General features: G+C 42.7%; 1 protein-coding gene across 1 annotated transcript in view; it reads left to right on the forward strand.

Annotated features, from left to right (window-relative positions):
* Nucleotides 1–13,818, forward strand: part of LOC140493951 (uncharacterized) — a 296,726-nt gene that overhangs the window by 176,596 nt on the left and 106,312 nt on the right. Inside the window, 1 exon segment of the mRNA XM_072592902.1 lies at nt 2,005–2,181. Coding sequence (XP_072449003.1) covers nt 2,005–2,181 — 177 coding nt within the window.

The raw sequence follows: 13,818 nt of genomic DNA on the forward strand, positions 1-13,818 counted from the left end.
TGAATTGCTGCTAAAACAATATTTTATTAATTTATTGTTCCATTGTAATTTGTCCACAACTGTGCCTATTCTCTTGCCTTGTCAGGAATTACTGCGCTGTCTTGCATGTTTTGCACTTTTCTATGCACTTTATGCTGCCCTGTGTATGACTGTACTCTCATGTAGTCTGCGTGTCCTGCAGCACCTTGGCCCTGGAGGAACGTTGCCTCATTTTTATTGGACGAACTGTATATTTTAGAAACAACAAATAAAGCTAGTCTACAACTACTGAAATCTCACTGGGGGTGGGGGGGAAAGGGGGAATCTCCGTTCTCAGCACTATCATTGACAATAAATCCTATAAAATTTCAAAATTGACTTTTCCCTTAGTGGGTAGGTATGTGAAGGGAAGAAGGGAAGTTATGCAAATTAAACCAGGGACAGTGGGATTGATCATGGCTGGAGTCCTGCCAAGTGTTTTCCTGGCTGGCATCTTAATCTTCCTATGTGTGCAAAAGTAATTATTCATTTAATTTCACTCTGAATATTTATTTCCACTTTCTTTCCTTCAGAAGGTGACTGTGCCCTTGGGGGTGAGGCACCAGACACTTCGTCTCTCAGTGATCCCCATGTCCCAGTGATCCAGGGTAGGCCATTCATTGTGGTGTGTCCAGATGAATAGCTATGAGTTGGTGTGATCAGGAACAGGCTGCCTGTTGGGGCATGAAAGCACCTTCAATAGGACCTTGCAAATACGCAATTGCATCTGTGCTGCACTGACTCTCTGATATATAATAACCACACTGTGATATTGTGTTATTGCAGCAGAAAGACAGCGACTGAGGAGACAGCTTCAAAGGCCGGTGACATCACAGTGATCTACAATCGATTCGCTGTGAAACAGCAGGTACAGAAACTGTTTACACACATCCCTAAACCATCAATTTCACGAGATAAACAACATAACAACATGTTGAAACCATCAAACTCAAGAATGCTCTCGACTAACATTAGCTTCTCAAAGCTGCTGAGCAGTAATGGGACTGTACATTAGAGGCAAGGACCAGAATCGACACATTTCAATGAGAAAGGTGTGAGGGTGGTGTGCACCCAACAACGTTCAATAGGCAACATGTGTCCCAGGTTCCCAGACAGATTACCCAGGCATTTCTGACAGTGGACTAAGCAATGGGTCAGTGGGTAGCACTCTCACCTTCCCTTTCTCTGGTTTAGAAGGTTTAGTAACCAACTCTATAAACTTAAACTTAACCTAACAGCACTGTCACTTTGGGGGGGTCAGCACAGCGGGAGCGCTGTACTGTCAGAGGGTCAGCACTGAGGGAGTGCTGCATTGTCAGAGGGTCAGTACTGAGGGAGTGCTGCTGTGTCAGAGGGTAAGTACTGAGGGAGTGCTGCACTGTCAGAGGGTCATGACTGAGGGAGTGCTACATGATCAGAGAGTAAGTGCTGAGGGAGTGCTGCACTGTCAGAGGGTCAGTACTGAGGGGGTGCCACGCTGTCAGGGGGTCAGCACTGAGGGTGTACCGTACTCTCAAAGGATAAGTGCTGGGGGAGTAGTTACTCATCCCTCAGTCAACATTGTTACTAAGTTGGTTGATGTCAACCTTGCTGCCTGTGGGACTTTTCTGTGCACAAACTGCTCCTGCGTGTCCTACTACAGCAGTGAGTACATTTCAGAAAGGTGCTTTGCTGCTGAAGTGTTTTGGAATGTTCTGTGTGAGGGAAGAAGAGAGCTTAAATCTAAATTTGACAAGCAAACGATGACATTCTAACTCAGAGGTTCCATTATTTATTGAATTGTAAACATTGAGGTAATGTCCTTCAGCGGCTGAGAAACATTTGGGATGTTCAGTCTCTGTACACTGTGAGCTCATCACTTCAAGGTAAGAAAGAGAAGGTTAAACTCACTGAATCACGATTGACGTTCACGTGGCTGTGTAATAATTTAAACCTATTCCTATGATAAATGACATGAGAGCATCTTCTGTTTCCATTTCTCTGCAGGGTTCACAGAACATGGTGATTATTGACCCTCAGAATACAGCCAGGGACACAACCAGAGAAGGGGAGACACCAGCTCCCAGGGAGGAGATGCTGGACACTCTGACAGAACTGAGGACCTTCTCGATGCCAACATCAACTTCTCAAAGCAACCCAGTGGCAATGGGACCGTTCACAGGGGCAAGGACACAGAATACACAGGGATCAGATTCCAGCCAAACTGAGAGAGAAAAATAGGGAGAGGGGTTTAGATAAAAACAGAAATTGCTGGAAAAGCTCAACAGATTTGGCAGCATCTGTGAAGAGAAATCAAAGTAAACACTTCAGGTCCAGTGAGCATTCCTCAGAATTGTTTGAGGGATGTGTGCAGCCAACATGGTTGAACAATATTGGAAACAAAATGACATCGCTCAACTTTATTGTTAGTTCTGAGCATTCTTTCCAAATGCTGCATCTTTATCTTGCTGTCAGAGATGGTTCGAAGCTGATGAATAATTTTCCAGATTTTGGTGAAAACGGCTTTGATAAGGCTTCACAATATGTTATCATTATTTGGGAACTTTGGTTTATTCAGACTCAAGCGGCCTCTAACAGAAGTGCTGTTGATCACAGCCTCCAAAGGAGTCGCATTGGGATAAAATGACCTAATTTAATTAAAAAATGGTGAAATTTGAAATCCAAGTAAAATATGGAACTAAATGCCCAATGATGACCAGGTAGTAATGGGCTGAATAGGCTACTTCTGCTCTTCTCTCTAATGATTTAACCTTTGTTATCACCATCATAAAAACCTGCATTGGAAAAATGCAAATTCCAGCCCAAAGCAATGTCATCAATTTTTAACTGTTCCCTGAAATGACCAAGCAAACTACTCAGGTATATCAAAGCAAAACACCATCTCAGAAAAGGAGCAAAAGCAGGCAGACCACCAGGCACCAATCTGGAAACAGGAATGGCAAAACCCTCCTCACCAACATCAAGGATGGTGTGCCAAACTTTGAACTGATCCAGCATCTCAGGACTGGTATCCAGGATGTGCTGTGGGTCATCAACAGCAGAATTATAATCCAATACAATCTCCCACCTCATGTGGCCTAGCATATCCCCCATTCTAGTATTAACACTGCAGAAACCACCTCAAGGACCCACCTCGCTGCTGAAGCTGGCACGGAACACTAGGCCGGGCCATTGGAACACAGTGCCGGAGGATACAACAAAAACCGCCTCAAGGAATCCTGGGCCAAACTCACCTCACCGCTGAAGGTGCTGCCAACCTGCACTGGATCCACCATGCCACGGAAGGCACCAGAGCCACTGAAACAGACCATGAGACAGTGAGTAAGAACCAGGAAGAATTAAAGAGAAAAAGCATGAGATAGGGATAGGGTCAGATTAAGAGTGAAAGTTAGAGAGAGCGACAAATGGAAAGAGAAAGGAAGAAAGAGAGAAAAAGAGACAGAGTCATGCTGGAAAAGCACAGCAGGTCAGGCAGCATCCGAGGCACAGGAGAATCAACTTATTGGGCATAAGACCTTTAACAGGCCATAAACCATTCATTCCGGAATAAACTGAAAGAGTTTATTGCTGATCTGTAACAGACCGTGAGAAGCTGCCACCTTTGGGATCATTTTACACAGAGAAATGCACAATGAGAGTTCCAGGACTTTGAACCAGCAAGCTTGCAGGAACAGCTATATATTTCTAAGTCAGGATGGTGAGTGGTTTGAAGGGGGATGTTCTACCTATCCCACAAAGAGACGTGCACAACTCAGGTCCATGAAGGTATCCATTCCCATACCGTGGAACTCGGAACATTCCTTGTTCCATTCCTACTCAAGCAGCCACACACAGCTTTCTCTGGTCCATCGATAACATCGTCAATGTTGTTTCCTTTCCTTGCCCTGAATTGCCCTGCGTGGACAAACAACATCTCACCTTCTGCTTGGACTCAATATCAAGTTCAACTATTTTTGGGACCTGAGCATCTTCTGTCATGGCTTTACCCCATCCGCACCCACCAGACTTCATTATCTCTTGGTCTGCCAGCGCAAGCAACCCATTGTCAGCTAATAGTCCTCGTGAGCAGTCCTCGTATTCATTCTCTGAGGCTGACCTTTGCCCATTCCTTTGTCCGCTCAGCTGTTGTTCTGTTTCTCTGGGCTACTTTTAATGTTTACACTTCTCCGCTTTCCCCCACACTGCTTTCAGCATACATACCAATGTTTTCCTAACGACAAACAGTTCTGAAGATGGGTCATTGGACCGAAATGTTAACTCCGCTTTCTCTCCACAGATACTATGAGGCCCGCTGACCTTTTCCAGAAATTTCTGTTTGTGATTTTGATAAATATTGACATAATGCTGCCACTGAGCATGATCTAGCTGTAAATAGCTAAGGCCCCTGTATAGATCCTGTAAGCAATCCTTTTGCCACAGCCTGTCAATCCTGAAAATGTCAGCTTCATGACATAATGATTCGATTTTGTTTCCCCAATTTTCCTCTGAAATAGAAACAGTAATGAGGGAGTGAGAAACAGAAAACAAAATCAGTGCTCAATATTATTGGTCCCAATAAAAACTATTCCCACCATTAATTATCAGTTTGATTATTAATGAAGCTAATTGTCATTACTGACTGGGCTTTGATATGATACTGAACAGGGTTTGGCCATTGATACCGAACAGTGTGGGATTTGATTATCAATACTGAACTGTGTGGGGTTTTATTATAGATGATGAATGGTGTGCAGTTTGATTATTGATACTGAACAGTATTGGATTTGATTATCGATACTGAATGGTGTGGGGTTTGATCACTGATAGTGAATGGTGCAGGTTTTGATTATTGATACTAAATGGTGTGGGTTTGATTAAATACCTGCAACATTCCCATAAACACCCCCTCAGCATAAAAAAGGGAAAACCCAACACAGGTTCTTAGAGGAGAGTTGTCGGAGTGAGGGTGGATCAGCATGGAACTGCTTCACTGGATCCACAGCAGCTTCTCTGCGTTCCCGCATCTGCAAAACAAAACAGTTCACTCAAACCAAACTCAAGCCTGGACTGAGAGAACTGGCCACTTGCCTTTCATTGTACAAGTACTATAAGAGAAAGACTTAAAAGAATTCTCAAGTAACTATTTCCAGTCATATCGGAAACTCTACCTTTGAAACCAGTTTTAAACAACATCAAGGACAACATAACCTTGTTAAAAGACCAGCATCGTTACAATATCCCCCCTTAAAACAATTCAATATCCAAAGCTGGCTTCATTGGAAAACCCTTTAATCTAAAACTGTGAGTGCACTGCAACACACACATACATTACATTGGCGAGAAACATGCAAACACGCACTGCTACATTCTGTTCCATTCTGCCACTTTACGGCTCCATTTCTCATCCAAGTTTTGACAATGTGTTGGCAATCACGTTTTCTTGTCCTGCCAAATTGAATGGCTGTAATAACAAATTCTATCCAAATGGTCTGGAACTTTCCTCCACAAACTTTAATGGGCTGTGGTCAGTGTATACGATTATCTCAGATACGTTACGGGTTACATAAACATTGAAAAGTTGTGGCACCAACACCAAGCTCAAAGCTTCCTCTCAACTGTCAAATATTTCTGATGATAAATTATCAATTTCCTGGAGAAATACCCAATAGGCCTTTCTATCTTTTGGTCATCTTCCTGTAAGAGCACAGCACCAACATGCAACGTTAACCACCTTGAACATTGTTGTGTAATTAGGTGTGGCTAACACTGGGGCAGTGGTTAACACAGTGGCTGTCAAATGCCTTCTGACAGTCAGCTGTCCATTTAAACTTCTTGCTTTTCTTTAGTAATTCAGTGAGTGGAGCAGCCACACTGCAAAAATTTGGTACAAATTTCGGATAAAATCCACTCAATCCCAGGAAACAGAGTCCTGCACTTTTTGTCGATGCGATGGGAAACTTCCCGGTTACCTTTGCTTTTGGGTGGTTATGCCTATAAGGAACAACATCCCCTATATCTACATCATGTACAATAAGGTTAGTAATTCCCAGTTTATTTCCACATATCTCCCCACGTGACGGCAATAACTCTTTCAGCTCACTTCAATATTCCTCTGGAAGGTAAACTCAATAACTTATCCCAATTTTTAACAACTTCCTTATTGTCCAATTTAATTTGAGGAATGTCCAATTCAGAATCCTCTGAACTTGGTTCTTCACTCTGTTGTAATCAATAATTCCACTATCAATACACTTTTTCTTTCATTCTCTTCAAAATAATGTTTCAGAGTATTCATATGACACACGGTGAGATTTCTTTCTGTCCTTATCAAATAGTTCACCTCACTCAATCTCCTTTCAACTTGATAAGGTTCACTAAACCTTGTTTTTAAACATTCATCTCTCACTGGAAGTAACACTGATACCTGATCCACGATAGCAAAATTTCAAGTTTTTGATTTCTTGTCTGCTTCACGTTTCATTATACACTGTAATACCTTTGAATGCTGCCTCGTCAACTCTCCCACTCTACCTAACTGTTCCCCAAAATTTGACACAGAGTCCAAATATGAGATCTCTGAATTATGACTTGCCAATCTCTCCTTAATCAATTTTAGCAGTCCTCTCACTTCATGCCCATAAACTAATTCAAATAGACTGACTTTGTTTGATTCATTTGTTGCATCTTTGATAGCAAAAAGTACAATCAGAATTCCATTATCCCAATCATCTGGATAGTCTTGACAATAAGCCTTGAACATGACCTTTAATGTCTAATGCTACCTTTCTCTCACTCCCTGCGATTCTGGACGGTATGCAGTAGATTTGAATTGTTTTATTCCTAAGCTGTTCATAGTTTTCTTGAATAGTTTTGATGTAAAATTTGACCCTTGATCTGATTGTATCTATGTGAGTAGTCCCTGTCTCGAGTACTCTTCTACAATCCTTGTAGCAGTGATATTGCATAATGGAATGGCCTCTGGAAATCTAATGAATACATCCAATATTGTAAATAAATACTGATTTCCACTTTTTGTTTTAGGTAAGGGTCCTATGTTATCAATTAAGACTCTTGTAAAAGGTTTCTCAAATGCAGGAATAAATATTAAAGGTGTGGGTTTTATTACTGCCTCCAGTTTTTGGTTTACCTGACATGTATGACATGTCTAGCAAAGTTCAACTGCATTGTTGTGCAGTCTAGGCCAGTAAAAATATCTTTGTATTTTAGCTTGGGTTTTCCTGGCCCCTACATGACCTCCTGCTACCCGCAACACCTCCTTTCTGTAACCCACTGGCAATACGACTTGATGAACATCTGCCCATTTCTCCTCTGCCTGAATATGTGATGGTCTCCATTTCCTCATTAAGACATCATTTTTAAGATAGTAGCACATCAGGACACATATGGATTCTTCTTCTATCTATGCTTTTTGATACAATTGCTTTAGTTTCTTATCTTTCTGCTTAACTCAGTTAATTTCTCTGAACTAAAGATGTCTGCTTTTGTCATCTACTTGCTCCTGTTTTGTCTCAACTATTTGATCAAACAGGGTGTCTGATAATTCCACTATCAATACACTTTGATCTCTCCTGTTTCCAATGGTGCCTTTCTCACCTCGTTACCACTCAGTCAGGAAATATCCCAGGATATGCTTCTTGACCTAGCTCAGTTGCCTGATTTTCCACTGGCTTTTCAACCACAGTAGGCAGCACTCTGACCTGTGAACCAGCCATATTGTTAGCAAGGACAAATTGTATTCCTGGAGCTGAGAGTTTGTCCACACTCCTGCCATGACTTCTCCACTTCTCACTGGACACTGTCACCTCACTCTACATAATTGAGCACTTCTTGTCTCACTGTGAATTCTGATTACAAGCACTTTTTCTGGCAATAGTCCTACAGAGCTACATCTTTCAACATCAAAAAGTGAGAGGGTCCTGTGTCTCTTAATATTGTGACCTCATTACTTGCTGCTCCTGGCCTATGCGAGTAAATTTTACCTTCACAAGTATATAGTTTAAGGAGATCTGGCACTTCCTCCTTACCCAACCTCCAACCCGAGGGTGTACATTCTGGTACAGCCTTTTAGCTTTCACTGTGCTTTCCATAACCACTCCAACAAAATTCACTGGCTTATCCTGTTTTCCTACATCTGACTTTCTCGTGCTTTTTCTAACCCACCAACACTGATTTCACATGGCCTACTTTATTGCAGTGAAAACAATGAAGCCTTTTAACTTCTCCTCAAGGGTTGTCTTTTTATCCTGTGGTAAAGATTTACATGTATTTAGAAAGGCAAGGACAGATTAAGGATAGTCAACATGGCTTTGTGTGTGGGAAATCATGTCTCACAAACCCGACTGACTGTTTTGGAGAAGGAACAAAGAGGATTGATGAGGGCAGAGCAGTAGATGTGATCTATATTGTCTTCAGGAAGGTGCTTGACAAGGTTCCCCATGGGAGACTGGTTAGCAAGGTCAGATCTCATGGAATACAGGGAGAACTAGCCATTTGGATACAGAACTGGCTCAAAGGTAGAAGACAGAGGGTGGTGGTGGAGGGTTGTTTTTCAGACTGGAGGCTTGTAACCAGTGGAGTGCTACAAGGATTGGTGCTGGGTCCACTACTTTTCATAATTTATATAGATGATTTGGATGTGAACATACAAGGTCTAGTTAGTAAGTTTGCAGATGACTCCAAAATTGGAGGTGTAGTGGACAGCAAAGAAGGTTACTGCAGTTTACAAAGGGATTTGATCAGATGGGCCAATGGGCTGAGGAATGGCAGATGAAGTTTAATTTAGATTAATTGGACGTGCTGCATTTTGGGAAAGCAAATCTTAGCAGGACTTAAGCACTTAATGGTAAAGTCCTAGAGAGTGGTGCTGAATAAAGAGACCTTGGAGTGCAGGTTCATAGCTCCTTGAAAGTAAAGGCACAGGTAGATAGGATAGTGAAGAAGGTGTTTTGCATGCTTTTATTTATTGGTCAGAGCGTTGAGTATAGGTGTTGGGAAGTCATGTTGTGGCTCAGGCGACTGACTGTGTGGAGTTTGCACATTCTCCCCGTGTCTGCGTGGGTTTCCTCCGGGTGCTCCGGTTTCCTCCCACAGTCCAAAGATGTGCAGGTCAGGTGAATTGGCCATGCTAAATTGCCCGTAGTGTTAGGTAAGGGGTAAAGGTAGGGGTATGGGTGGGTTGCACTTCAGCGGGGCGGTGTGGACTTGTTGGGCCGAAGGGCCTGTTTCCACACTGTAAGTAATCTAAAAAAGCGATAGGGAGAGGCTGAATAGGCTGTGGCTGTTTTCCCTGGAGTGTCAAAGGCTGAGGGGTGACCTCACAGAAGTATATAAAATCATGAGTGGCATGGATAGGATAAACAGACAAAGTCTTTTCCTTGGGGTGGGGGAGTCCAGAATCAGAGGGCATTGATATGGGGTGAGAGGGGAAAGTTATGATAAGGGACCTCGGGGCAACTTTTTCATGCAGAGGGCGATGCATGTCTGGAATGGGCTGCCAGAGGAAGTGGTGGAGGTTGATACAATTACAACATTTAAAAGGCATCTGGATGAGGATATGAATAGGAAGGGTTCAGAGGGATATGGGCCAAGTGTTGGGAAATGGGACTAGATTAGGTTGGGATATCCGGTCAGCATGGACGAGTTGGACTGAAGGGGTTGTTTTCATGCTACACATCTCTATGACTCTCAGTTATCTTTATGATCATCACTGAGTTCTATTTTTCCTTTTCCACATGAGGATTTCTTTATTCCCCAAATTCTATCTTTCATAGGTTGAAATTGATGTTGGAAGCCAAATTCTGATTTATGTACCTACTCAATCATCACCCATTTCAGTTGCTAAGCTTGCCATTTTAACTGTCTGCTCTTCCACATGCGTTCTCACCACCTCATGAATTGAAGTTATGAACTCCTCCAAAATAATCGTTGCTGTAAGAGCGTGACATGTTTACTTTATTTTTAATGCCCTTGTCTACCTATCAAAATTACTTTCTTTGATCCTTTCAAACTCAATGTATGTTTGACCTGTGTCTGTCCTTAGATTCCTGAAATTTTGTCTGTAGGCTTCAGGAGCAAGCTCATATGCACTTAAGATGGGTCTCTCTACCTTGTCATACACCCCAGATACCTCCTCTGCTGGTGATGCAAATACCTCACTAGCTCTACTTACACATTTTGTTTGGATCAACAAAACTTACATGGTCACTAGCCACTGCATTGTTTCGCTGCCTTTTCAAATGAGATGAAAAAGGCTTCCACATCCTTTTCATTAAATTTAGGCGGAGCTTGAATATATTTAAACTGATCCCCCCTCCCCAGGTCTTTGGCTCCTGGGGGTTTGCTCATCCTCACTCTCCTCCTCCCTCAGCTTACCTTCAGCCTTCCCCTCCATCCTTTTAAGTTCACTTTCCTGACTAAGGGCCAATTTCTGAGGTTCAAAGTCTTTCAACTTTTCCTCTGACTCTTTTTCTCTTTCTCTCTCTCCCTCTTTTTCTTTATGTTCTGCTGAAGCAATTCTGTCCTAACCTTCTTGTTCTGCTCGGGCCATTCATTTGTAATCTCTTTTCTCTCCTTTTAATTGTAATTCAAACAGTTTCATTTCTTTTCCTCCTCCTTTTTCTTTTGCCTCTAACCCAAGCTGCTTTGTTCTTAATTTAATTTCAGCCATCTCCAACGACTCTGACAGTGTTTCCATCAAATTTAAATGCCAAGCTATTGCTGCAATCATCCCTCCTTTCCTCACAGAAGGAGGCAGCTCCAACTCCAGCTTGCCTGCTAATTCCAGCAGTTTTTCCTTGTTTACCTTTTGTAAAGCCCTCAATGTCACCCCCGAAAACTTGCCGTGACTGGAAGAGCCAGGACCCCACCAAGCACTATTTAAACCAACCGACAACACCTGGAACAAAGGACACTCACACTACTACTCACTGCCTTTGCATTCAGTGACCCTAATCCCAATTTGGAACTAAAGGAAAAAAACCTGCAAAGAGCCCCCAGTCTGTTATGCACCAGGCCAGACCTCCTCAACAAACTGATTATCGATAGTGTGTGGGGAGGGATTATTAATACTAAACAGAGTGGGGTTTTGATTATCAATACTGAATGGTACAGTGTTTGATTATCAATACTGAATGGTATGGGTTTTGATTATCGATACTGAATGGTATGGGGTTTGACTATCGATACTAAACAATGCGGTGCTTGATTATCGATACTGAACAGTGTGGGGAGTGATTATTGATACTGAACTGTACGGGGTTTGATTATCGAAATCGAACGGTGTGGGGAGTGATTATCAATACTGAACGATACGGGGTTTGATTATTGATAGAGAATAGGGTTGAGTTTCAATTCTGAACAGTGAGAAGTAAATTCTATTCAAAGTTATTTACCATCCTGACTTGGAAATATATTGGTGTTACTTTAAATCAATTCCTAGTGCTGAGCCATTAGGGACAGGGATGTTTTTTTTAATGCTCTGGCTTCAGTATAAAACAGGCAAATGTTAGGAAATGCAGAGAAGAAGGATCTTCTTTTTTTTAAATCAGTTGGGGGATAGTCACCTTCCTGGCTGGGTGAGTTTTTATTGACCATTCCTAGTTGCCTTCGGACAGTGATGCTGACCACCTTCATAAACCAGTACAGTGCATGCGTTGTAGGTAGACTCAAGATGCCAGAAGGTAGGGAATTCTAAGATTTCGACACAATATCACAGAAGGATGAAGTATTTCTAGGACAGAGTGGTCAGTGGAGTGGAGGAGACCTTGGAGATAGTGGTTTTCCAAAATATCTGCTGCGCTTATGCTTCTCAGTTGAAGTGGTCATGGAAGGTGTTGTCTAAGGAGAATTGGCCAATTTCTACAATGTATCGAGTAGGGTGGTAGGCAGTGCTGCTATATGGTGGAGGGAGTGAATGTTTGTGGATTTTCTGATCAAGTGGGTTGCTTTGTTCTGAATGGTGTCAAGCTTCTAGAGTGTTGTTGGAGTCACGAATGGTGCTGAACATTGTGCAATCAGCAGCGAACAACTCAACCACTGACCTTGTGATGGAGGAGAGGTTATTGATGAAGCAGTTGAAGATGGTTGGGCCTCAGACACTCCCTTAAGGAACTTCTGTAGAGATGTCCTCAGACAGAGATGTCCTCAGACATCTTCCTTTGTGTCACATATGATGCAACCGAGCAGAGCGTTCTCCCCAGTTCCCATTGATTCCAGTTTTGCTCGGGCTACTTCATGCCACACTTGGTCAAAGGTAGCCTTGATGTCAAGGGCTGTCAATCACACCTCATTTCTGGAACCCAGTTATTTTGTCCATGTTCAAACCAAGAGGGTGGTAGGTGCCTGGAATGTGCTGCCAGGTGAAGGGCTAGGAGCAGATATGACAGCAAAGTTTAGGAGGCATTTAGACACAAAAATGATCAGGCAGGAAATAAAGGATACAGAACATGTGAGGGCAGAGGGGAGCAGTTTAGAATGGCATCATGATCAGCGCAGACGTATTGGGCTGAATGGCCTGTTCCTGTGCAGTACTGTTCTGTATACTATATTCAAGCTGGTAATGAGGTCAGGATTGAATCTTCCTCGTGGAAACCAATATAGATATCAGTGAATAGGTTCTTGCCAAACAGGGGCTGCTTGATAGAATTGATGAGCTGATTCATTCCTTCACTTATGGTTGACTGTACATCTATGGGGTAGTGAATGGCCAGGTAGCATTTATCCTGCTTTGTGTGTGTGCAGGACATATTTGGGAAACTTGCTATAATTTCAGGCAGCAGCCAATGTTGTAGCTGTACTAAATTTTGCAACTAAATGTTTTGGAAGTTTGAGATGACGTTGTCCATGGAGATGTTTCTTCTGCCCAATGTATAGAAGTACAAGGAGTGTTGAATGGGAGAATGGTGTTTTATATATAGGTTGTACACATGTGTAGCAAAGAGTGTTAGGGACCAGACCAGAAATTAGTCAAGGCTAGACAGTCAACATATATCCAATTGCAGGCATGCATTTGGCCTAGCCTTTGGTTGAGCTCATGTTTATGTGTTGGTCTGGGTTCAGCAAGGGTCCATCACCTCATCAAGGGAGACATACAGCATGGAGAACAGGTTAGAGAGTTGGTGGAAGTAGCTAAGTTGCCCAGTAAAGCTCATGGGAAAGTACAATACCCTCAATAATGGGGCAATGATTATGATGGAAAGCAATCGAGATAAAATTGAACAACCAGCTGAGCCTCAGGGGCCCGTGGGAACAATTGCAGATGTATTTTATGAGACCCCTAAACTAAAAGCCTTAGTGAAACAGCACAGACATCTGAGGAAGTGGCAGCAGTTACAGAAGCAAGAGATGCAGGTCTGGAGACACTCCAAGAAACAGCCCACTTGAAGTGAAACAGAAATGGGAAAGGCAATGAGAGGGGAGAATGGATTGTGTGGGATTGGAGGATTAGGCAGTAGCACCACACTGCATGTATAAGACAAACATTATTAATAACACATCATGGTCTGGCCCACATTGGGTGGGAGAAAATGCAGTATCAGATGAGCTGCTGCTGCTGGTGGCCTGCAATGGGGAGAGATATCACAACATTCTGTCAAAGATGGGTGGTCTACATGCAGCGCAAGTCTGGGAAAGCAATCGAGATAAAATTGAACCACTGGCTGAAACTAAGGAGCCCATGGGAGTAATTTCAGGTTGATTTTATGAGACCCCTCCCCTAATCCCAGGGGAAAGAAGTATTGTTTGGTCTTAATAGACAGGATTACTCTGCAGGGACTGGTCAGCAGGAACACTCACAGGAATACT

The sequence above is a fragment of the Chiloscyllium punctatum genome, chromosome 23 (assembly GCF_047496795.1).
Source record: "Chiloscyllium punctatum isolate Juve2018m chromosome 23, sChiPun1.3, whole genome shotgun sequence".
Taxonomy (NCBI): domain Eukaryota; kingdom Metazoa; phylum Chordata; class Chondrichthyes; order Orectolobiformes; family Hemiscylliidae; genus Chiloscyllium; species Chiloscyllium punctatum.